The sequence below is a fragment of the Toxotes jaculatrix genome, chromosome 20 (assembly GCF_017976425.1).
Source record: "Toxotes jaculatrix isolate fToxJac2 chromosome 20, fToxJac2.pri, whole genome shotgun sequence".
Taxonomy (NCBI): domain Eukaryota; kingdom Metazoa; phylum Chordata; class Actinopteri; family Toxotidae; genus Toxotes; species Toxotes jaculatrix.
The window spans coordinates 11,640,627-11,664,374 of NC_054413.1; the positions used below are offsets into that span (position 1 = coordinate 11,640,627).

Here is a 23,748-nt window from a genome sequence, read left to right on the forward strand (position 1 = left end):
CCACGAACACACCACACCACATCCAACCATGTGCAACCAGGTGTTTTTTCCCCCTACAGTTTCACTACAGATTTGCATAAGCACGTTAAAGACACATGTACATCAGCATGCAAGCAAGCTCACTCTTGCACTTTCAGGTTATACTAATTAGAATATTGGTTATGTTAAAATAACTTGATGGTCATATTTAAAAGAAACTAAATCAGACTGTTGGCAGGAGACAGGATGCAAACTGTAGCCAAAGCAGTCACGAATCTACCGCTCTCTCCCCCAAGAGGTTTTGTGGCACTGTGCTACGTCTGCCTTTTGCTTCTGAGAAAGGACAGTCATTATTCACATGAGCACAAGAGGTTGCATTTGGGCAGATGACTGATCATGTTGTTTGTCTAATGAGGACAGGCTCCTAGAAACATAACACACAAAGGTTGACAAAGCCATATATAGTGAAAAATCACTTGTCATATGTCCAGAATTTGTACACAAGTCTGTGAGGTTGTCTCTCGGCTTGTTGATGTGTATGGGTCGTTAATGATGTCATCCAAAATAATTCCTCCACCCCTTCATTGGCTCTCCTCCTCTGATTGGGAGAAGGGAGGGGCGAGAGGAGTAATCAGAGCCGCATCTTCTCAAGTGATGAAAAGACGAGGAGAAGGAGAGGAGTGTTCGTCGTGCTGTGATTCAGGAGATGATGAAGGAAATGAGGGAGGGAGAGAATATAAACAAAACAACGTTTGCTGTAATTAAGTGGTCATATGGAAGGACGTGATTTAGTTTGAAGGAAACAAAGACCAAAATAGAGATGGAAAAAAGTATAAGAAATTTAGGGAATGAGAGTGTTTTTTTTCCTCTTAATGCAGTGGCTATATAGAAGGAAGTTGCCATAATTGCACAGAAAAGTAAGTATTGCAGAGCGGAAATTAGATGAGATTGAAAGAGGGTGAACAGGAGAAAGCATAATGGGACGGAGAAGTGTGGGTTGGCAGGGACAGGAGAAAAAAGCAGACAAAAAGGATGCAGAGAGAAGGAGAGACACACACACACACACACTCAGGCAGACTGATAGACAAACACATACACGCACACAAACACAGGCAAAGGTCACACAGCCATCCCCGCCACCCGGTACTCAGACAAACTGGCGGTAAAATGCTCTATTTCCCATCCAAATTAAAGTGTCAGTTAATATTAATGTGGAAGTGAAGAGTGTCAGACACACAACACACGCAGACCCACAAACACAGACACAAACAGCATTTGCAGTCATGCACACAGACACAAATACGGAGTTTAGAATCTCGCCTGGTCAATTACTGTCAGCCACTGGAGTCATGCACACAGGTCACGAAGCGGTGTGTGTGTATGTGTGGACGCGCGTCACGCGTGTGTGTGTAAAGCTCTTAGGCCCAGTGTTACGTCCCATCCCGTCCCGTCTGTCACATGAAGGTTATTTTTGAATGGAGATGCAATTGTGGTGCTCTCTATTATAGGAAGGGGAAAAGTGTGCACGTGCATATTTGCAGATGTTTTTTCATATTGTATGTGTTTGTGGATTTACCAGGATCACCCCTCCCCCTCAGGTAGGGTTGTGCTCAATTGTCTTTATGCATGCTTGCGGTAGGTGTGTGTGTGTGTGTGTGTGTGCGCTCGCGCGCCTGTAGATTGCATACAATTGCTGTGGTGTTTGTCTTGTTGTATCTTGTTGGTGTAAATGGCAACCCTGAGGAGGGAGGGAATAATCCTTCTGTATCTCTTTCTTCAACCGACCGGAACATCGCTCTCGCCTCTTGCCACGGTGCACACAAACAAACAAACGCACACAAACACACTACCCAACCAACCATGAAATCGTAATGTCAGACCTGTTAATGCTTCTAGATAGCACCAACCGCATCCCTGCGTGGTCCTGCTCCTTACACATAAACACACACACACACACACATAAATGGAATAAACAGAGAGCTATCTGCCTCTCTCTGACAGGAATGTTCTACTCAATAGTGGCGGGTAGATTTGTGGTTGGTTTTGCTGATATCTTCAACAGACCTTCTTAATTCCAAAATCCTGAGAACGCAGGTTGTCTCAAAACACAGCTATATTTGGATGAAATGAGAATTTATATTCAGAAAGCAAAGCCTGCATGTACACATATTCCCAATCCTCCTGCCCAGTTTAATTTCCAATTTTAATCTTCTTAATTGGAGGTATTAACATGGTATTTCTTCCAGGTTTATGTAGCTAACAATTGATATTCTGTATTGCTTCATTTTGCTTTGTTTTCTGAAAGGTAGTTCTTAGTAATGTGAGTCATAAACCATGGGAAAGTAGAGCGGAGTGAATTCTTTTTTTTTTTTCTTAATTACATTTGGATTTTTTTTTCTCATTTCATCTTGAAAAGAAACTCTAATTAATCTGCAAGTGCAATGGTCTTACCTAAGCAAATGTGAGCTTTCAAACCTACATTTGGCAGAAGCAGTCCATGTCCATTTGCATGTGACAGCATTGTAAACATGAAAGGTAATGCAGACTAATTTCATGCTGTCAAACTGTCAAAAATATGTACATGCAGTATGTTTTGGGCCCATTGCTTTTCAGATTAAAAAAAAAAGAGAATTTATTTTATTATCATTTGACAATGGCTGGAAATAGTTTTCATAGTAAGGTTTTACTGATCATTATTACTATTATTATTTATACAGAGTTAACTTTTGATTGTTTTATCTTGCTATGTGAAGCAATTTGGGCTGCATGTTTGTATGAAAGGTGCTATATCAATATAGTTGAGTTGAGTATAGAGAGACCATGGGACAAGGAACATAAAATCTGTCGGAAAACAAACTTTAACGCACCTGCTATTTGTTCTAATAAAAAAAAAAGTATGTTTTTTTTACTGACAATCTAGAAAAAACTCTGCACTAAAATTTGTTTGTCAGTGATGGTTGGACAGCAGTGACATGTTTACATTTTATATCCATTTTGTACTGTTATGCCTCTAAACCCTATCATTATTCCACATGAATAAACAGATTTATGTTTATTTAAATGAATTGTTTGTATTACCTTATTTAACTTATTACATTATACTGCACTGATGTAGCACATGCCTCAAAACATCAAAGTGCATTGTGACCCGTAGTAATCAAACTGATATTCAGCTGTAGTGAAGAATCTAGTCTCTCAGTGTAATGGAACAGATCAATATCTAATGACCACAAGGTACTTCATGCTCTATTTGTTTGTCTGTGTTCGTTTGTGTGTGTATATGTTTGTGTGTGAGAGAGAGAGAGAGGTCTATTATTCACTGTACTTCTATGTTTGAATGACTTAGGAGTAATTTGCTTCCAGTCCTGTCATTACTCTTTGTGCTTATGTTTATGTGTTTGGCTTTATTCCGATGTACAGTATGTATCAAACTGTTAGATTTGCTTGTCTATGCTGCCATATACAGTTGTGTCTGTGGGGTTTACCATCAATCTATGTATCACTGCTGTCAGCCGTGTGTGTATGTGTGTGTGACTGAGTGAGAGAGAAGAGAGAAGTGAGAAAGAGAGAGAGAGGGCCAGGCTCAGTGCCACAGAGAATCACCCTGTCAGTCTCCATGTCTCTTCGTCGTCCCCCGGCGGCGTCACTCCTCTCCCTCGCTGCACAGATCAAAGAGCTGACACATGCCCCAATGTCCTCTCTCTCCTTCTCCCTTCTATCTCGGCCTCACACGCTCCGTCTCTCTGTCTTTCTTGCAATCTTAACCCTCTCCCTCTGTCACTCACCCTCTCTTTCTATCCTTGCATCCAGCTTTCTCCCTGACTATATCAGTGGGGATTTTGATTCCATTTCTGCCGAGGTCAAAGCTTTCTATGCAGACAAGGTGAGTGAAGACACAACTTGTGCACTCTCTCAGACCTACACGTGCTTGCAGAGATGTACTCACATACACAAAATCACACACACACACACAAACAAAGAGCACTGGGACTTTTAAATGTAATTTAAAAGTTTGGACAAAAGAACTCTATAGTATCTTAAACCAGAATACATACGAATATTTTATTTTTTCTATTTAACAAGATGATTCATTTCAGTGCCATGATGAAAATACATGTAAAGATGAATAGGCATGTAACCCCAGAATGACCCTTGGTGCTGTCAGTGCATGCAGCACATTAAACCCTCAGCAAAGTCGAGATTAAGCAACCTAAGTGGATAAACGACCACTTCAAAGTTGACTGGGGTTAAATGGCTCTTATTCTTCTTATTCTTGAGTGTCTCCAGGAGTTCCACCTGCAGTGACAAGAACATGTAGACTGAATCATCAAAGTGGGTACGAGTGTTTAAGTCCGGCATGGCTTCAACTGTCAGTGCTCTCAAGATGCTTTTAAACCCATTCATCAAAAACCACTTCAGGAAGTGGTAATAGTCACGTTTTACGGGTGTTACTCACTTCCTCCTAACCCAGTGGCAGCTAATAATTGTATAATAATTTGTACTTCTCACCTCGACATTCATTCACAAACAGCTCAAACTTTGTTGCTCTGAATTGAGCCTTTCACACTGCACATGGCCTAGACCTATGGCTCTAAACCACATATAAACCATCTGTAACCTAAATATAAAAAATGGAACACAGCTTGGTAGGTAGCTTGTATGCACTATGTGAAAATGTTAGATCAGTGGCTCTCAATGTGGGGGGATGGGGCACCTATAAGTGGCTGATTGGTAAATCTAATGGGTCACAAGATTATTGCCTTCTTAGAAATAAAGAAAAAATATATTCTGATACACAGAACTACATTTAATTAACTTTCTGATGAAATACTATACTTTTAGCCTCTTTTTAGGCATTTAGCCTCAGGCCTCTAAAAATTATTCAGATTAATCAAAGAGCGGGGAAAATCACTCTTGGTCACAACTTCTAAAAATGCAACCTATGATGAGAGGCTTTGAGGTGAAAATGCTTCATATTAATGGCTCAAAAAAAAAAAATGATGAAAAAATGGTTAAGAATCACTGTTATATGACTTTGTGTGATTCCAAGTAATCAGGACAGAAAACTGAAACCTCTAATCTGAGTTTAATGCACAAATCCACTACCTTGTAAAGCTTAATTAAGTAAATACAACCAAAAAGAGTAAATATTTCATACAAAACATCTTTTACGGTCCTGCAGATAGATGCAGGAGGTGCTGACTAGTGTCCGTTATGAAACACTACACATTCCATGGGGATATTACGCTGCGAAGTGATGTGAACGGCAGTCATGGCAGAGAAAGGACTTTTATGTGGTTTGTTTAAATGCAATTTAACATAATATGCAAATGTATTTCTATTAAATTATATATAAACACACTCCAGGTAGAATCTTAGACTTAGACTCCCTGTGTCCTTAGCTATGCGAGAGAAATTGTTCACAACTTAACTCTCCAAGGTTATAAATCTAAATGCAAGTTCTTCTATCATGTGCTTTCCTTTGTTTATAACAAGCAAAATGTCAAACCATAACACTTGAAAAGAGGTGAAGTTTGGTTCAATAAATATTAAATACAGGGTACGGTGTCACATAAACACCTTTACAGGAAAGACAGTGCAGTGCCAGAATGATCTGTGTGTTACTCTGATCAGACCCTCACTGATACATAGCTTACAGTTTGAAATGCACATCTGCTGCTTCACCATGCACACGCACAGCCACACACACAGAATCACACACACACGCAGTTGCACACAAATGATATGTGCTGTCTTCAGCTGTGACACTTTTTCCTCTCACCCTTTTTCCCCTTCTCTGTAGCTGTCTGTAATATTAGTCCCCTTTTCACAAACATCACACAGGTTGCCTTAAAAAAAAAAAAGAGCAATACCTTTTTCCTTGAGAAAGAACAGACTGTTATGGTAATGCTTTAGGAGCAGAACAATGGGAAAGTTTGAGGCGTTCCCTCAGAGATTTGTTGGAAACGGTGAATTATTCTGCATAAATGGAAGGGAGAGAACTGAGAAGCATCCGCAAGGGAGGGAGAGAGACAAGGATAGGCAGAGATGGAGGGAAGAGGGAAGAGGAGAGGAGGAGAGGGGAGGGAAGGATCAAACAGAGCACAGAGAACAAGTTTGTGTGAACTGACTGTACTCTCCGTGCATGTGTGTGTGCGTGTGTGTGAATCAGGGAAGCTGGTGTGTGTTAGGAGGAAAGTGACAGTGCATGGAGAGAGAAAGAGACAGAGGGAGAGAAAGCCAGAGCTTGGTTGTTTACCTGGATGCTGTAGTTTAGGGCCACTGACTGGAACCTCTACATTATTCAGCAACACAGCCCGCAGACAGCCAGACAACACTAAAACACTGATTTATACCACTCTCCAACTCTCTATCTCTCTCTGTTTTTCTGTACTCTGCTATCCGCCTCATCCCTTATCTCTGCCTGGGTTTTTGTTTTGCTATCTCTGTGGTATGTGTGTACATCTATCGTGATTGTGTTTTGTTCCTTGTGTGTGCGTTTGCATTTTTCCTTATGTGCGCAGGGCTGCAAGCTGATGGAAACAGCTGACCAGGATCTAACAGACTTCACCAAGTGTCTTGCGATCATGGTGGAGGAGATTCAGAGACGACAGTTACAGGTAAACACCCACCAAGCACACTGGTAGTTTCATCCTCATATGATTTTGAGTTAAATTTTTACAGTTAAAGGACTAATTTGACACCTTGGGAAATACATTTACCCATTTTCTATCCAGGGATTACATGAGAAGATTGATAATACTCTTAGAGCTTAGTGTGAAGACTGGAAACACTGGAAAACATCTAGCCTGGCTCTATCCAAAGCCTACCAGCACCTCGAAAGCTCACTAATTAACACGATATATGTCATTTGTTTAATCCCCACAAAAACTGAAGTGAAAAAACAACAAGTTGTGGTTTTACAGAGGGGTTATGTGTTGGCCTATTTCTTGGATCATTTAACCTCCCGTAAAACCACAACTTGATGCTTTTGTGTAGAAGCAAAATATAGTGTGGTAATTAGTGAGCTTCATAGATTTACTAGTAGGAAGATTTTGTTTTACCTTTGGCCAGAGCAGGGCTAACGCCTTCTCTTGTTTCCAGTATTTAGCTTTATATACAGCAGACAGATATGAAAGTGGTATCAGTCTTCTCACCTAACTCTTGGTAAGAAAACACAATTTTTATTTCCCAAAATGTTGACTGCAGCTGCTCTTGATCAGCATGTAAGTGTCACACATTATTTAAAATATTATTGTTAGAGTTATTATTATTATTAGAATAATATCAGTAGATGCATCTTTGGGCAAACTGAATAAGTAAAGTTCTCCTCTCCCTCAGCCTCTGAGAGTTTTTTGCCTTTAAGCAAGGCATTCAGTCCTCAGGTACTTAAGATGAGCTGCTCATAGGTCAATAGAGTTGGACTGTGGGTAGATCCCAGGTGTGATTGTGTGTGGGTGTATGCATATGAAACAATGTGCTGCAGGAAAGGAATATTCATGCTTCCTCAGCATTCCCTGAAGAAAGAAGTGTTGAAAAATATCATAGGAGGAACATTATCCACATTTACACCTACACACAGTATGTAACGTGTAATTGTGATTTGCCTGTTTTAAGACAAAATGCTTCGGGTTTTTTTTTTTTCTGTTGCAATCTTTTCAAAGTGTAAAACATTTCTTAACGGCCTGATCTTCAAAGGGCCAAAATGAGCTGCCAGCCAGAGCAAAGCCCCGTGCCTAGTCAGCTGCTGCAGAGCCAGGCAAACACAGTGATCTGATCCAGAGCTTGATCCAGAGATTGACTCAGTTTCCGTTCTGGTACAGCTGAATGCTACAAAATGTACATTACAAGAAGAAATATGTAATATAATAAACAGTATATTTAAAGATGTTTAACAATTATCATCTTTAAGATAAATAGTCTCATTGGAAATTAAGTTTTGTCTGCCTCTTTCCCCTCTCTTGCTCTTTCGCTGTCATTCTATTTTCTGCATTATTACAATTTTTAAGAACGCTGCTGAGTGTTGCTCCAATCACCGCCGAGTGCCCCAATCACATCACATCTCTAAGCTGATGAAAGACCATGGAGAAGATGCTTACAGACACACAAACATGCACTTCATCTCATATGCACACATGTTGCAACACTTGTCGCTCTGCTCTCTCTCTCTTTTTTTTTTGTGTAATTTTCTAAGAGAATATATACTTTTGTCCTTCCCTTCCATGGGCCTTTCATTTTTTCTTGCCCTGGCTAATATTTACTCTGCCTTTGAACTTGGGGCTGAGTGTTTGTCTGTCTGTCTGCCTGCAAGAGATTGGAGCCTTGCAATCAGTTTTTGATGCCCTATGTGTTGCTGATGATGACTTTTTTTTTTTGTTTGTTTGTTGGCTGGGGTTTTTCCTGCTTTCTTTACCTGCTATGACTCTTATTTGAACTTTGGTTCCCTTCAACACTTTGTGAATAGGCATAGGTTTTTATAAAATAATAACTTTTCCTAATGTTTTAAGGTCATGCCATGTCATTTTTTCTTTTTGCTCACCTTCACTAATTTCCATCCACTTAGCCTGTTTAAATGAACCAAATGCGTCGATGAAATAATAACAGGATGATTTGCAGATTACTGAGCATTTTGCTCCTGTTTGGGCTGTTTAAGATTCAGTATAATAGCCTCTGAATGTTTTCCTCCACACAGCATCGCGCTTGATTTAGAGAATTTATCTCATATTGTGTTGGGTGAAATCCCAAAGAATGGTATCAGAGGATTATGGTGGGTGGATGACTATGCGTTTGTTTGTGTGTATACGTATAAATTTGTATATGCGCGTTTGCGTGTTGACTTCTCAGTGTGTATACATCGGAAAGTGTGTCTGTGTGTGTCTATGCTGTGCATGTGTTTGTGTTTGTGATAGGCTAGTGTGTGTGTGTGTGTGTGTGTGTGTATGTGTGTGTGTGTGTGTGTGTGTGCATACAGTGCCTGTTTACATCTCTTTGTGTATTTACTGGTTGAGATGTGTGCGTGCTTGTGTGTATCCCATCGCCTGGTATGAATGCATGCTGGTCTGTTTGTCTTCTCACAGCTCTGTCCTAGTTACCGGCCGCATGTATTGGTATTGGTATTGTTTTCACCTTGTGAGTCTGTTTGTGCGTGTGTGTGGGTGTGGCATCAGAGCAATATGTGGTCCTGAAGACACCTAGTGTAGTACTAACTACCACAAAGGCGGTTTTGAGTACTTTGGCAGGTGTTTATATGTCTGTCAGTCTTGTCACCATGATAGCGTCATGGCCATGCAAGATGAAGTCACAAAACTTTACAAGTGTGTAGCCAACATTTGTTAAGACAAAATAATATACAGACCATTGACAAATTAAAGGAAACCCCTGAATGACTGGAGAAACATAATGAATGCAGATGCTTCTACACAGGTGCACTGCATGGTACAATTAGGCAATTAACATCTAATCATGCTCTGTGGCATGTCTGAAATTGATGAGCACACCCAGATGATTCTGATTTTGTGTGTTAGTGACTTTGAAAGAGGGTTCATTGTTGGGGCACGGATGGCAGGAGCCATTCAGTCACAAAGACTGCTCAACTGTCTAGTGTTTCAGAAGGAACACTGACTAAAGTGACATCTGCACTTGGATCAGTGGGAAAGAAATCAGTATATAGGGTCAGAAATTATGTTCGACAGCTCACGAGATGCTTGTGCATTAGTGCGAAAATAGAAGAGCAATTCTTCCTCAAGTGACAGAATGTCATCGCAGGACGTGATCAGATTGCATCTCAACAACAACCCATCAACAATTACACAGAGAAGAATATAATAGTAGGGTTGCAGTGCACAAGCTCCTCATTACAATGCACATGAATGCACATTTGAGAGTTCAGTGGTGGAAAACCAGAGATGTGGAAAAAAGTGATACGGTCACATGAGTCATCCTTCACCATATTCTCGACAAGTGGGCGTACAGCAAGAGAACAGTACAGGCCTGAATGCTTGACCTCTACAATGAGGGGATCCGATGGCTCTGTTGTTCTGTGGGGGGCATTTTTGCTGCCATGGTTTGGGTCCACATGTCCCCTTACAGGGGTCATTGCAAATGAATACAGAGTTGTTGTGAGTAGTCACCTTTGGCCTGTGATGAATGCATTTCTATCCTGATGGGAGTGGTCTCTTCCAGGATGACAGTGTCCCCCCATCCATAGAGCATGAGGGGTCACTGAATGGTTTGATGAGTATGAAAATGATGTGATTCATATGCTGTCAACATATGTCACCAGATCTCTAACCATTTCAACACCAATATTTATGTGTCCCATTATGTGTCCCTCAGTCCAGGACATGCAATTATTATGCTGTTGCTTTTCACTGCCATATTGATCTGTGAAGTTTTGGATTAACAAATCAAATTTCTATTAAAATACCCCACTCTGATAATATTGTGTGCATCACATTTTAAGAGGAAGTGAACTCTGTTTCTACCTCACCTGTTGTGCAGTGACCAGATATTCTTTCTTGGTCCTTTCTCTACTGTTAGACTGTGGTCTGAGTGTATGTCTCATTAGGATCTGTGTCCACGTTATATCTCTGAGAGTAAAGAAATACTCTGATAATTTATATTCATGGTTTAGGGCCAGATAGCACTTAAATCTGTTTTGAGTTTTGGTTTAATTCACCAGATATTAAACCAGTGGAGTTTTGTTGGGTCCTCTCTCTCTCTCTCTCTCTCTCTCATTCACTCTCTCGCACTTAGGGGAGTTTGTTTACCAAGTGTTGTTTACAGTTTCGGTGATGCCTCTGCATATGGGGGTGTACGCCAGATGTTGAAGTGACCTCAATCTCAGCATTCAGTTTTGCTTTAACTCCATCTTCTGAGGCAGTTAGAAGTTAGTTACAATACATTCAGTTTGGTAAATAGTCTGTTCCCATTACGTAAGGAGCTACAGCACAGGTTTGATTTGAGTTCTTTCACCTATTAGCAAATGTTGGATATGTTGCAGTAATGGTAGGTTATTGAAGTAGAAAAGGTGAAATTAAGATGTATTTCAGAGTGGCTAAGTGACAATGCGGGACATTCTTCTTCTGCACTTTAAAATGTAGCCAATGTCATCTGACTGATTAGTAGCTGTAGTGGTGAGAGTAGTAAGTTCTCAAAAGAAAAAAAAACAAAAAAAACAACAACAAAGAAGTAAACTATACATGATTCGCTCCTGTTTCCTGATGTATGGTCAAAATTAGCAAAGGCAATAGAAAATAATTACCTCCTACCACTGGTTAGAGGGAGATTTGGCAGGTGGGGGAAACCTAAGGTACTGTTGGGGGTGGGGTCTGCACATAGCACACTGTTGGGCACAGTCTAAATGACGGCGCAATGATTTCACTTGGATTTGTCCCGCTATGCCTGATGGCCAGTCCGACTATCAATGAGAACGGAAAAAGGATGTGTGTTAAGTATGGAGGTGTGCTGTGGCGTGACATACAGTACCTTTCTCATTTGTTGAGTGACTATCTTGATGGCATTCAGCTGGAAAGAATGCCAGGTTGCATCACATGAAATCATTATGCATGAAACTGCCAATCAGATTTATGTACTTATTAATAGAAGGTGCCTTAACGCCGTTCTAGATCGCTCAGGCCTACTTGAACCCCCTGCCTCCTACGCTCTGTTTATTTATGTACAGTGTACGGTTGAAGTGAAAACACTGAAGAGAAAGTGTGACTGATGGTGTTTGGTTCAGTTTCCATGCTGGTGTGACTGTCAGTTGTCAGCCTGTGACAGCGCCTCTGCCCTCTAGACTCTGTTGGGTTTTAAACCTGTCAGCACTGATGCTTGACTGCTAGGGGACTTTGTATAAGGATATAACTGCTGAAAGCTGTAAATAATATACTTAAGTAAACTGCTGGCTCAAAGTTAAAAAAAAAAAATAAATAAAAAAAATAGCTCTGAGGTTGCAGGAAATGGTATTAGGCCCATTTTTGGGTGATCCAATCACAAGTGGATAGGTCTAGTCACTTCACACCTGCGTCTCCACATGTCTCGAGTGGCTACTTGTCATCATATCTCACTCCCCTGCTCTCGATACAAATAAACATGTATGTAATTTCTGTTTGCAAAGACCTAATGCGTTGTTTTTTTTAACCAGTGGGAGGCCGCAGAGCAGTTCCTGTGACTTGTCTCCTGGAAATTAAAATGAAGAAGTCAAAACAATAGACTGGGTTTATTCCTTGGCGCGTTCTAGGCAAACCGAATTGTCAAAGATGTGCGTTGTTTTAATGTTATGGCTGACAGTTGTATCTCTATGGGTAGGCCGACCTTCAGTGTGGCCCAGAACACATTTGCATACACAGTGCAAACAGAATGTGGGCATATGAGGCCCAGACCACCTCCAAATGTGGCCTAAGTGATCGGATCTCAATGTGTCCTCAATGCGTCTTGTGGACATTCACACCTGTGCTTAGAGCTGTCCGTCTGTGATAGGATCACATGTGAATGCCAGCTGAACAGGGCCTCCAGCAGCTTTTGTTGCTGTGCTTGTTTGTTATTCGTTTCTTCAAAAAATGATAAGGTTTTTGTTATTTTCAACAAGTCCCGTAATAAGACCAAAACGAATAATGCATTCGTCCATCTATCGATAATTCCCCAGCTTGTCTGTGGAAAGTTCATTAGTTCCAACTGCAGATATAAAGCCATGTAACCAATATACAGAACACTTTTGAAAAACAGAAAAGCCATTGCCTAAACCAGCTGGGCACTGGAGGTTTTCAGCAGTGGATTTGCTGCGTTTGTGAGCATTAACGGCATGGTAGGACATTATATGTGGCATTGACTTAAAACTACACTGCCTCTGTTCATGGTACAGAAATAAAAAAAACAATACACCTAGTGAAATAGTGTGACTCACTGATGTGTTCTGAATAGTTTATGGACAACAATGGACCTCATAGCACAGAGGCTTTGGCTACACAAACAATACTTGTCAGCAGGATAAATCCATCATCGGTTTTGGTCTTATTGTGGAAGAAAAATAGAGAATCTCACCAGACTTATGTTTTAACTTCACCAAGGAGCTTATGTTTTGGACTGGGGCAGCCATCATGAAATCAGCGTAATTGTCTGTCAAAATGTGAGTTATTTGAATCCAAAGGCAGAAAAAAACTTGAAATTTTTTTTTTCCTTTTTGTTTGTGTCTGTTCCTCACTTTTCTTTCTACAGCCCGCTAAGTCACTTTACCATAAGCTCGGGAAAAAAAGTGTTTTCTCCTGTCACTTCAGCAGCATCCTGCTAGAAAATCAAACCACTATATCAAATCATTTTTCTGTGTCTTATTAAGCTCTGTTTATCTTTCCAGGTGGATGCAATAGTGACTCTGGGTGGTCTGGCTGGCAGATTTGACCAGACCATGGCGTCTGTGGAGACACTCTACCACTCTCTGTCCATGACACAGCTGCCCGTGTTGATTATACAGGGGACCAGCCTGGCGTATCTACTCAGACCAGTGAGTGTTATTATAAACACACAGACCATAGCCTTCACATGTCTACATAAACATACCATGAAGTTCCACACTGTGCTATTATTCTCTTCTGCCCACTGTTTTTCATTTAACTTTCTCTCCTTTGAGCTACAGAGCCAGCCAGCTATTCTTTTTATGAAGTGTTTCACTTTGCAGGAACCTAAAAGTGGACTCATTGTGGCTATATCTGTGTCATAAGTTGCATAAGAAAACTACACACCCAGGCAGACCCACAATGTATTTTCACCACACTAGACTCACATACTCTCCTGCGCTAGCATCTCCTATCTCTTCTAATCATCCCTCTCCCAATCCTTCTCTTCAATTTCTGTTCTCTCTCGAAAATGTTCTTTTCCTTGTTCTGTTTCCACCTTGATTGGAGTGTTCAACACTTTGTTTCTTTGTTAAGTAATCACTTCAAGAACACACACACATACACAGACTTCTCTGCTCTTATGGTGTCCCACTTTGCTGTTGTGCATGAGAGAGAGAGAGAGAGTGAGTCTCTTTTGATGCTCCCAAATTGTTTTTCCTCAATGCCAGCCACTTTCTCATGCTCCTCAGTTGATTTAATTTACAAGTGGGTTGAGCAGCTGCCATTTGGGACACTGCTCTTTTTTGTCCTTCTTTTTATTTATTTTTTTCCTGTGTTGTTCATTTGTGAGATCTTCAGGACAAACAGCCAACTGTCACACTTCCTGATGACACCTTATAACACATTAAGTATGTAAACTTCTTTCTTATGCACTCCCTCCGCACTTCTTGTCATTATTCCAAAGGCGCGCTCTCATTTGCTGCTTCATACCTCGACACCTCCAATTAATCTTACTTCAGTGAGGGTAAATTAAGCTCGTTTGTCAATGCAGCTCCAATTCACCAGCAACTGATGAACGCAGACGCCTGTACATGAAGGTGAACGCAACCTTCGAAAGGCCCAGTGCTATTTGTTCAAGTTACATCTGTAATTGAAGTGTTTACAACGTTTGCCAAATATCCTCACCACCCGTATTCCATGCAATCATGACTTTGTTACGTGCTTAGCTTTGGGATTTGGTGATACAATCAATACACGCAGAATTGCTCAAGTTCTACACAATCTTACATGCACATGCAAATTAAGACCAGACCAGCCGCAACGCCTGTCAACATGTTGACGTTCCGACCCATGACTACTGAGTACTCATGGGTGGGACCACAGCCATCTTCATACTTGGCCTTCATTTTGATGTCAACTACACTCTCTCTTGTGCGGTAGTGGCACTAATGTGGTGACAACCTCTGTCCACAAACAGTCAGGCATATAAACACCTGCCAAAGTCGTGCCTGTTACAATAGGTGACGCTTTTGAGACTGGTAGTTACCAATTATGTCCATTTTGCAAAACTGACACCTGAAAATAACTCTTTTTCCTTAAAGCTAGATGCAGTATCCTGCATCCTATAAACCTGCACATTTTAGAAAATTTTTGAGATCTGCTTCTTCATTGCTCAGAGTCAGAGCATCAAAGCATGTGTATGTCTCATACATGCTCTGATTTAATTGACTGATTTATTCGGGGTTGTGCCTGTTTATTTTGGCTTTTGTGTCCCATATGAGGTGTCAAAGTGTTATTATGCTATCTTTGGGAAATATGTAAAAGTCTTTACAAAAAGTGTTTTCCACAGCTGGCTCAGGGCATTGCATAATTCTCATGTCTTTGATTAAATTATAGGCAGGGACACTGCAAGGGGCTGCAGGCTTGTTTATTCAGAGTCCCTACATGACAAGAAGATGTTTTAATCTGTCTACGTCCCAAGGTGATGCTAAATTTACTCAATTTGGATTTGAAAAGAAAAAGAATAAACTTGTGCTGAGTTCATCTGTTTTGTTTGTTTTTCTCTTGCTGCCTGCTCCTTTGAGACTCAGTCGGAGGGCCAAGCAGAGCCACATTTCCTCAAATTAGTATCCCAGCCCCTTAAGATGCTTGAAAAAGCCTGTGTCACTGTGGGACAGACAATGCACAGCGCTGTGTCAGCCCAATCTGTGCTATAAATCACCCTATAAGCACACGCACACACTGTAGGTCAAATCTACAAGCTTGTTTGCCTGATGCCCTTTTGAAAAGTTGAAACTTTTCAGAGTAAGAGCTGATTTAAATGATTAAGTGTGATACCTGAGATATGTTCATTCATTCCAGCTTCTGCTGTGCTGGAACATTTGAATATGTGGCATTCAAATATAAAACATAAACATGAGGAAAAGCACTGACCCAGGATGGTTCGTTGTGTACTGAAATGAATAATGCAGTGTAACAAATACAAGATGACAAAGGAGAGCTCCCATCTCTGGGATCCGAGGGGCCATTGGTCCCGACACTTTAAGCCTCTGTCCCGCATTCTTTTTAAATCGGGGATCACCACATCCCTGTTTCAATCATTCCCTTCCCCTTTAAGACATTCAGTAAAATAAAGCGGGAAAGTGCAAACAGGAACAATTTTTAAATTTTGATCTAATCAAAGATTGTGAGATTGTTTTTACTCACTGGTAGTGTGCGGGGAAATAATTCAGGTGTGCAGTTCACAACAATGAGACATGTTAGTGCTTTGTTGGAAAGAGGCATTGTTGTGCATGAAGGATATGTAGGATTACAGCAGGTTTAGGGGCATTTACAGACCAGCCTCCTTCCTGCCAAAGGCAGAGTTTGCCTTTACACTCAAGACACACGTGGCGTTTCACTGATGTCTCCACATGCCAGTTACTCATTCTGAAATTGGAAGGTAAACCTAATTTTAACCACACATTTAACAAGATTTTGACTGAAATCTGGGTGATATGAAATCAACAGTAGCTTTGAAGTGCTGCAGGCAAATGAGAAGTAATGCTTTAGCCTGCTGAAAACATAATTAATCTGTGTCTGCAAGCCACTGGCGGCAATGTCATAGAGTTTGTGGACATTGTAATCTACTGCTGCATGCCCAGGCTTGGACAGAACCTAAAACCATCTCTGGGCCTCTTTCTAATCTTAGCGGAGTATCTGGAGCCCTGTGCATCACTGCATTGCCTATCAAATTAATGATCTTGCAGCCAGCCGCCCGTACCGGCCCTCAGATGCAGGCAGCAAGCCGGCAAGAGGAACGCCTTCCCTTTGGCCACCTGAGAGTCACATGTTGCAGCCTCTGAAGTAGCTGGAGGTCTGTGAGCACAGCAAAAAGCCATACATAGAGCTCCATATAAATATACTCAAAAAATAAAGTAACTATAAGTGAAACGGCACCCTTGACTGCCTCTCATAGCTCTCTAGCTTTAAATAAACTCAAAACACTGCCTTAGATTTGTCCAAACAGTCACAGAAGAACTTTTAAAAATGAAACTTTCTCCCTTCAGCTACAAATTTATCCATAGTTTTCCCAAAGTTTCCGTTGCAGTTAATCTACCAGCTAGTCTCTCAGCAGCTCCTCCTCCTGATCTGTATAAGTGTTTGTTCATGTGCAGGTTCACATGTATTTGTTTTCCCTCTTCCTCATACACTGTCTCCCTCCGACACACTTACACAAAGAGACTGTGTTTATGTATAGAAAACAACCTCAGGGATGTTTCCTGAACACCAAAAGCTCCAAAGCTTAGAATTTTCCCTTCATCCCTTCCCACTGGCTCCGCAGCTCCAGGAAGCCTAGCAAAGAAAAAAACTTTGCTTTAAACATGTCACACCTTCATGATCTCAAGCTCTTAATTGAGTGTACCCGTCTTTGAGGTCTTTGTCTATGTCTCTGTCATCCTTTTTGAGGAGTGATCTAAGTTCTACCTTTCAGTGCTTTTTGTCTTTATCTGCATACGTGTGTGTTCATGTTTGGATGTATAGCCGTTTGGGCATCTATAAAGCACTGCTACCCTGCAGACATTCAAAGTGTTGAAGATACATAATTATTAAATTTTAGGCATTTTTGGTTTCCCATGCGTGCCTTACTAAATACTTGTGTATTTGCTGTAATGAAATTGAGGTGTTTCTCTTTGTATGCAGTGAATGACATAAACTTTGTTTTGACCTTTTTACATTCCAGCATCAGGCTTTATTGTAACCAGTGCATTCAGAGCGAAGTCATTATTCAGCCTGAAGAGTCTGACACTACCTTGCACCTTCACTATGCGATGCTCTTCCTTTTTTTCCCTCCCAGCCCCAGTTTCTCAAAGGGATACCGTGACATTTTGAAATTTTGGTCGTGTTTATTTTCTTTGTGGAGCGCTTCATAAAAAGACTTCACTGTACCTCCAAAACATTTCTTCATCTGTTCCTCAGACGCCATTGAGAAAGACTTTTAACACTGTCAGCCATCCTTCCCATCACTGGCAAATAATGTTCTTTCTAAGCTAATAAAAATGTACTATAGTATACACTGCCCGATGATTTCAAGTCAGGTATTCATTTCATTATTATAATACATAATACAACCAGCTTTTCAAGGATGGTTATGCGATGCTCCTACAAAAATCTTTTGACTCCCTGTGACAAATAGTGAAATAAGAAGTCATTCAAAATGGCAAGGAATCCTTTTTAAGTGGGCAGGCACTAAAAATGGGTTGTCGATTTGACAAGAGCAATTATTTATTTTAATGAGATTTGTTCCCTGGGCAGAGAAACTTGTATTTCTCATTTGGGGCTGAAAAAGTTTTTGTCTTTTTCTTTTAATTCTTTTCATTCTCATTGTTTCTACCTGTGACTGACTCTGTCACACACACACACACACACATACACACACATACAAATGATCATTCTTTTTTTTTTCACTAATGTTATGTTGTCAACAGGGCAGCCACAGACTGGGAGTGAACACAGGCCTGGAGGGGGAGTGGTGCAGTCTCATTCCAGTAGGTGGACCATGCCAAACAATCACCACTGGACTCAAATGGAACCTGAGTGAGTAGCCCCCTCCCACCCCCATTTCTGCCATTTTAATGATGCCACAGCAAATACTGGGTCTCCAACTTTTCTTGTTATTAAACTTTATTTGTAGCATCAGTAGAATCTGTCCCCTTTTTTTTTTCCTTTCGCTCATATAGTAACAACATATACAAATTAAATGAAAGCTCATTTTGGTAAAGAATTAACTTTTTGTCAAAAATATATGAAAGTTAAAGAATGTGTCTCTTATGAAAAGAAGGATTGCTACATTCTGATTAATGCAACTACTCTGCAAATATCCATAAAAAATAGAAATGTGGTGAGGATGAAGTAAGACAATGTTGTCTCACTGTCATTTATCTTGCTGGAGAAAGTGTCCAAAATAACCGAGATACATGTTGAAAGACTTGCAGAGGTACTTAACCTTGAAGATGTGTTATACATCTACAGTGAAGGAGAAGAAATCCTTGATGTTCTAGTAGAAGTTGGAAGACCGCTCTGATGATATCACATGGGAATCTTAACATCAAGTGCTGAGGAAAGAGCTTCTCCTTTCCCTGCACAAAACCATTGGCTGCCGATACTCCAGACTTCAATTTACCCTCACAGTGGAAACAACTTCCACTGAATTTTCAATATGCATAACGGGATACTGTAAAGCACAGATGCTGAATTTCCCTCAGTCAAATGAGGCTGCATTTTTTTAATAAATGTCCTATATTGAAGGCAAATACATGCCACAATGAGCTTTTTATATTCTTGAACATAGAAAATCCAATCAGACATCCATCTGAGGACCCCTGTGGTCTTACCCCACTCTAAGCCTTCTGGCCAGCTGTGTTCTTAATGAGTTGGCACAGACCGAACTGCTGTCCGTATGAGGGAAACCTGGGCCTTCTGTCAGTGGGGTTGCATAATGTGTCTGCTTTTTGGTGGGTGTCCACTTGGAGCATCTGTATGTGCATGTGTATGTTTCTGGGAGTCTATACACTTGAGCGAGCATGCTTGTGTCTTTCCGTGCTTGTTTAAACATGTCTATATTCCTGTTTGAAGATGCCACTGTGTGTGTGTGTGTGTGTGTGTGTGTGTGTGTGTGTGTGTGTGTGTGTGTGTGTGTGTGTGTGTGTGTGTGTGTGTGTGTGTGTGTGTGATTGTGTGCTTCCAGTCCTGTTTATTAACTTTTTTTTGGTGCGTACTTTTTTGATCAGCTGCAGTGTGTTGTATATTTACTCAGCACACCTGTGAGATGGCCTTCTGAATGGTAATGAGAGGGACTTTAAACATGAGAGTCCTATGCAGATTAGCCAGTGATAACAAGATGCATAATTAATCACATGCATATTTAGAAGGCTGGAAGTAATGATTTCCCTCTGGGGTCGGGAGGAAGGACCAGAATATGAAACAAAAATTAGGAATATCAGTTCTTTTCTCATATGTCTGACTGCTGCGTGTATGAGAGCTCATATAGCAACAGTGCATCTTGTAATACCCATATTCATTGATTTGTGCATTTGTTTTTACATTTTGAAATAGGCGTCTGTGCCGGGTTTTCAACACAACTTGCTCAGGGAAGCCCAAATCAGCACTGTGCCACTCTCGGGTGACAAGAAGACTCTTTAGAAGTTCATTGAAATGATCCCCCACACTTGGGTTCAAAGCATTTCTGTGATGAAAAATGTATGATCTTTATCTAAAGAGAGACTTTTGGGCTGTCAGCCATTACAGCTTTGCTGGCCCAAAGGAGGCTTTTAGCTTGCTTCCAGAACTTGTTTCAACTCTTGCTCTAAAGAATAAGATTCTGCAAAGATTCATGTTGTTTTGATCCAAAGTGTAAATTTGGGATGAGTAGACCATTATTGAGCAAACTTTTTTTTTTTTTTCCCTGGTTTTTGTACTCCAGGGGAATGTGCAGGATGAGATGAAACACCCTTGGTCCAAGTTAATTATATCATGTGTTCACTTATTTTTTTTTTTTTTTTAATTATTTGATCAATAATTTATATTGTTGTGAAATTAGGCCAGAAATAGTACACATTTACTGAAGGTAACTAGTTTGGGCTTGCAGTGTTAGGATGCAATTTTTGACTTTTAATCATTTTATCAAAAATTGTAAAAAAAAAAAAAAAAAAAAAAAAAAAAACATATTAAAACTGCCAAATAGACAATACAAATTACAATAAGGCACTCACTTATCATTAAAAAAAAATGTCAAAACAAAACATCAAACATCTTTTAATGTTTAACATTATACTATCAGTGTCATATCACACAATTAGGGTGAGCAAAATAAACATGACAAAAAGCATCCAAATGATTAAACCCAAAGTCTAAAAGATTCAAAAACACATATTACATACATATTAACTGGTATTTATGTTCTCACGGTGCAGCTAATTTCACTGTAATTGACCTTGTTATACATTATTTAGACATGAATCAAAATATTTCTTTTAGAATTTTTCATTGGGAGCTATTGTATACCTGATAAAATACATAGATAAACATCACCACAAGCAAAAATCCATTTGCCTCCCTTGTATTGAAGTAGTGGCAGAAGTTCAGCAGTGGATATCTATGCCTAGATAACAATGGGGACACGGGGGAAAATATGCTTTTGCTGTTTTCTTGAACTGAACCCTTGTAGACATTAAGGTCAGGCATGGACAACAGAGTGCCAAAAGTACTCTGAATGTGGAACCTTGGCGCACATGGGTCGATACCCCATGGTACCGAGAGAAAGGAGATACTGCTGGCAGCACAGTCAACTCCTGAAGGTCATGGTAGAAGCAATCTGCTCAGAAACCTCTGCAGGCAATTTGTATAGATAAGATCAATAAGTAAGACATGGGATTTGGAGAGCAAGATGCTCATCAGTAGAGTTGAAACTGACGTGAGTAGACCTTAACTAACCTAATTTTGTTCATGTTGGAGGGTGATTGAGTTTCCCTTGATGCCTTCCAGGGCTGCTCCTATAAACTACAACACCCTGACCACACATCAGTTTCAGTTTCTGCCTCTTCTTGTGTTATTTTACATCTTAAAAACAAAGGAGCATACAGATTTCTTAATGATTTAGCAAGTTTTTGTTTTTTGTTTATTTAGCAGATAACATGAGACAGACTTGTTCTGTGGCTGTCTGGGAGCTATAATTATACATATGCTAATAAAATAATAATTTTGAACTTACCATTATCAAGGTAAATATATCATTTGCAATACTGATTTTCACCCATCACAGCAGTAGAGGTTGAATGCACAGGCCTTGCATAGCAAACTCTTAAGAGCTTCATCTCGTTGGGCTGTGAGAGAGGAGGGCGGGTCATATGCAACATCACAGACAGTGGAGAAGGCCTGTGGATGGCTGAGGCTCAAGATAGTCTTTTTTTTGAGACTGCTGTCTAATGAAAGGACCTCACTGTGGTAATGATACTAAAGGAGGGAAGTGTACAACTAAATAATGAAGTGACTGCAGTGTAGTAAAGGTAACAATGTAGGAAGGGAGCATAAAGTTCTATAATGACATGACTGCTGTGTGCTGTGGACGTTGCGTATAATAATGTGAATGAAATGCGGTGATGAGTGTGTGGGCTCAAGAGACGCATGGACGTCTGAGCTGGCCTGAATCTGGCATCTTTATCGCCGCTCTCACTCACACACCTAGCTGCAGCAATTCGCACTGTCTCTCATTTCTTGCTGTCATTTCCTTTTTTCACTTTGTTCCTCACCATCCAATTTGCTCTCATTCTCAACCTGTCTCTGTCTCTCTCACACTTCTGCTATCTCTTCCTTCTCATTATTAGATTCGGTGACAGCCGAGCTACTTATCGCTTTCTGTATGTTACTTTAATTTTCAATCATCAGTGCTAAAATCCCCTTAGGTAACCTTCAGTAAATACTGTCATTGTGTGTGTGTGCACATATGTTGCCGTGCTGTTGCTTGTGTCTATGGGTCCATGCGTGTTTGAGTTTGCGTTGAAGCATATATTAAGTTGTAGCTCAGGGAAATACTCCTTAATGATATCATTTCCCCTGAAAGCTTTTTAAAATGTATGTTAATATGTCACATGCACACATCATTATACACACCACCTTTCCAGTTACATGTGATAAATAGACAGGGATGTCTCAGGAATATTTCTAGGTTGGTGTCATTTAGCCAGGGGAAGACACAGTATGTTAAGTGGGAAGACAGAAACGCACAGATTAAAACACTAGTTAAGAAAAAAATCACATTCAGTCACTTTGTCTATTGTGTGGTGAGAAATAATTACAATTCTTAGGCCAATATTGTCAACTTAAATGTACCTTCGTGTGACAATTGCTGAGGTGGAATTTACTGTAAGTACATATGGTATATAGTACACGGTCATGTGTCTACTAATTGCATTCATTTCATTAGGAAAATTAAATGACTAAAGGTATTATAGATTTTACTAGGTATGCACCGAATATTCGGCCACTGAAAATTTTCGGCGGAAAATGGCCCAAAAGTGCATTTTTACGGTTTCCGGCCGAAAGACTTTTATCATCGAAACTTCACGGCCGAAATAGGATGTTGTGATGACACAAGTGAAAAATGCGGCCAATACGAGCTTGTCTGCAAGGGCCAACATGTCTGCGGTGTGGACGTATTTCAGTAAATCTGAGAAAGACACACGGATAGCAATTTGCAAAACATGTAATGTCGGGGTGCATCTGCAAAGAATTTCTCCATGTCTGGCTTAATTTATCACCTGAAATCCAAACATCTCGATCGCTATGCTGAATATGAGAGGATTGCAGCACAGAAAAGGAAAATCCCTCCAAGCACGCCCACTCCATCTGTGGCAGACGTTTTTGAAAAGGCAAGGAAGTTTAAAACTTAACTTAAAGCGCTGCAATTCTTGGTGCATTTGTTGTTGTTAAAGGCCTATGGTTAATATATGGGCTTTGGCAATCTTTGTTTTGATACACTATTATGTTGTAGTCCTACAGCAAAAATTTTAAAATGCACTTGACTTATATGCACTTTGTGTTTTTATGAGAGAACATATTTAATTTTACAGTCTTGTTTAAACTGATTTATTCTTTGAAACATTAATATTAATTTATGTAATCGCAATGCCTTCCAATTTTAGTGAGGTTAGTACACAGTCATAGCCATAAATGCCATGGTACTAATAATTGGCATAATAATTTCTTTCGGTGTTTCGGCATTCAGTTTTCGGCCTTGGTTTCCTCATTTTCGGCTTTCTGTTTCGGTCAAGAATTTTCATTTCGGTGCATCCCTAGATTTTACTAATTTGACAGATTATTTACTCAGAATATTTGATGGATATAAATATCTATAATCAGGAAAAGCCTGAGGATGAACATGTCTTACAGTGTTACTGTTACT

At 40.2% G+C, this 23,748-nt stretch overlaps 1 protein-coding gene across 2 annotated transcripts in view; it reads left to right on the plus strand.

Annotated features, from left to right (window-relative positions):
* Positions 1-23,748, plus strand: part of tpk1 (thiamin pyrophosphokinase 1) — a 64,841-nt gene that overhangs the window by 24,590 nt on the left and 16,503 nt on the right. For both annotated transcript variants that reach the window (XM_041066160.1, XM_041066159.1), the window contains 4 exons: positions 3,790-3,862; positions 6,504-6,599; positions 13,331-13,477; positions 18,278-18,386. In XM_041066160.1, coding sequence (XP_040922094.1) covers positions 3,790-3,862; positions 6,504-6,599; positions 13,331-13,477; positions 18,278-18,386 — 425 coding nt within the window. The remainder of the gene's footprint in view (positions 1-3,789; positions 3,863-6,503; positions 6,600-13,330; positions 13,478-18,277; positions 18,387-23,748) is intronic.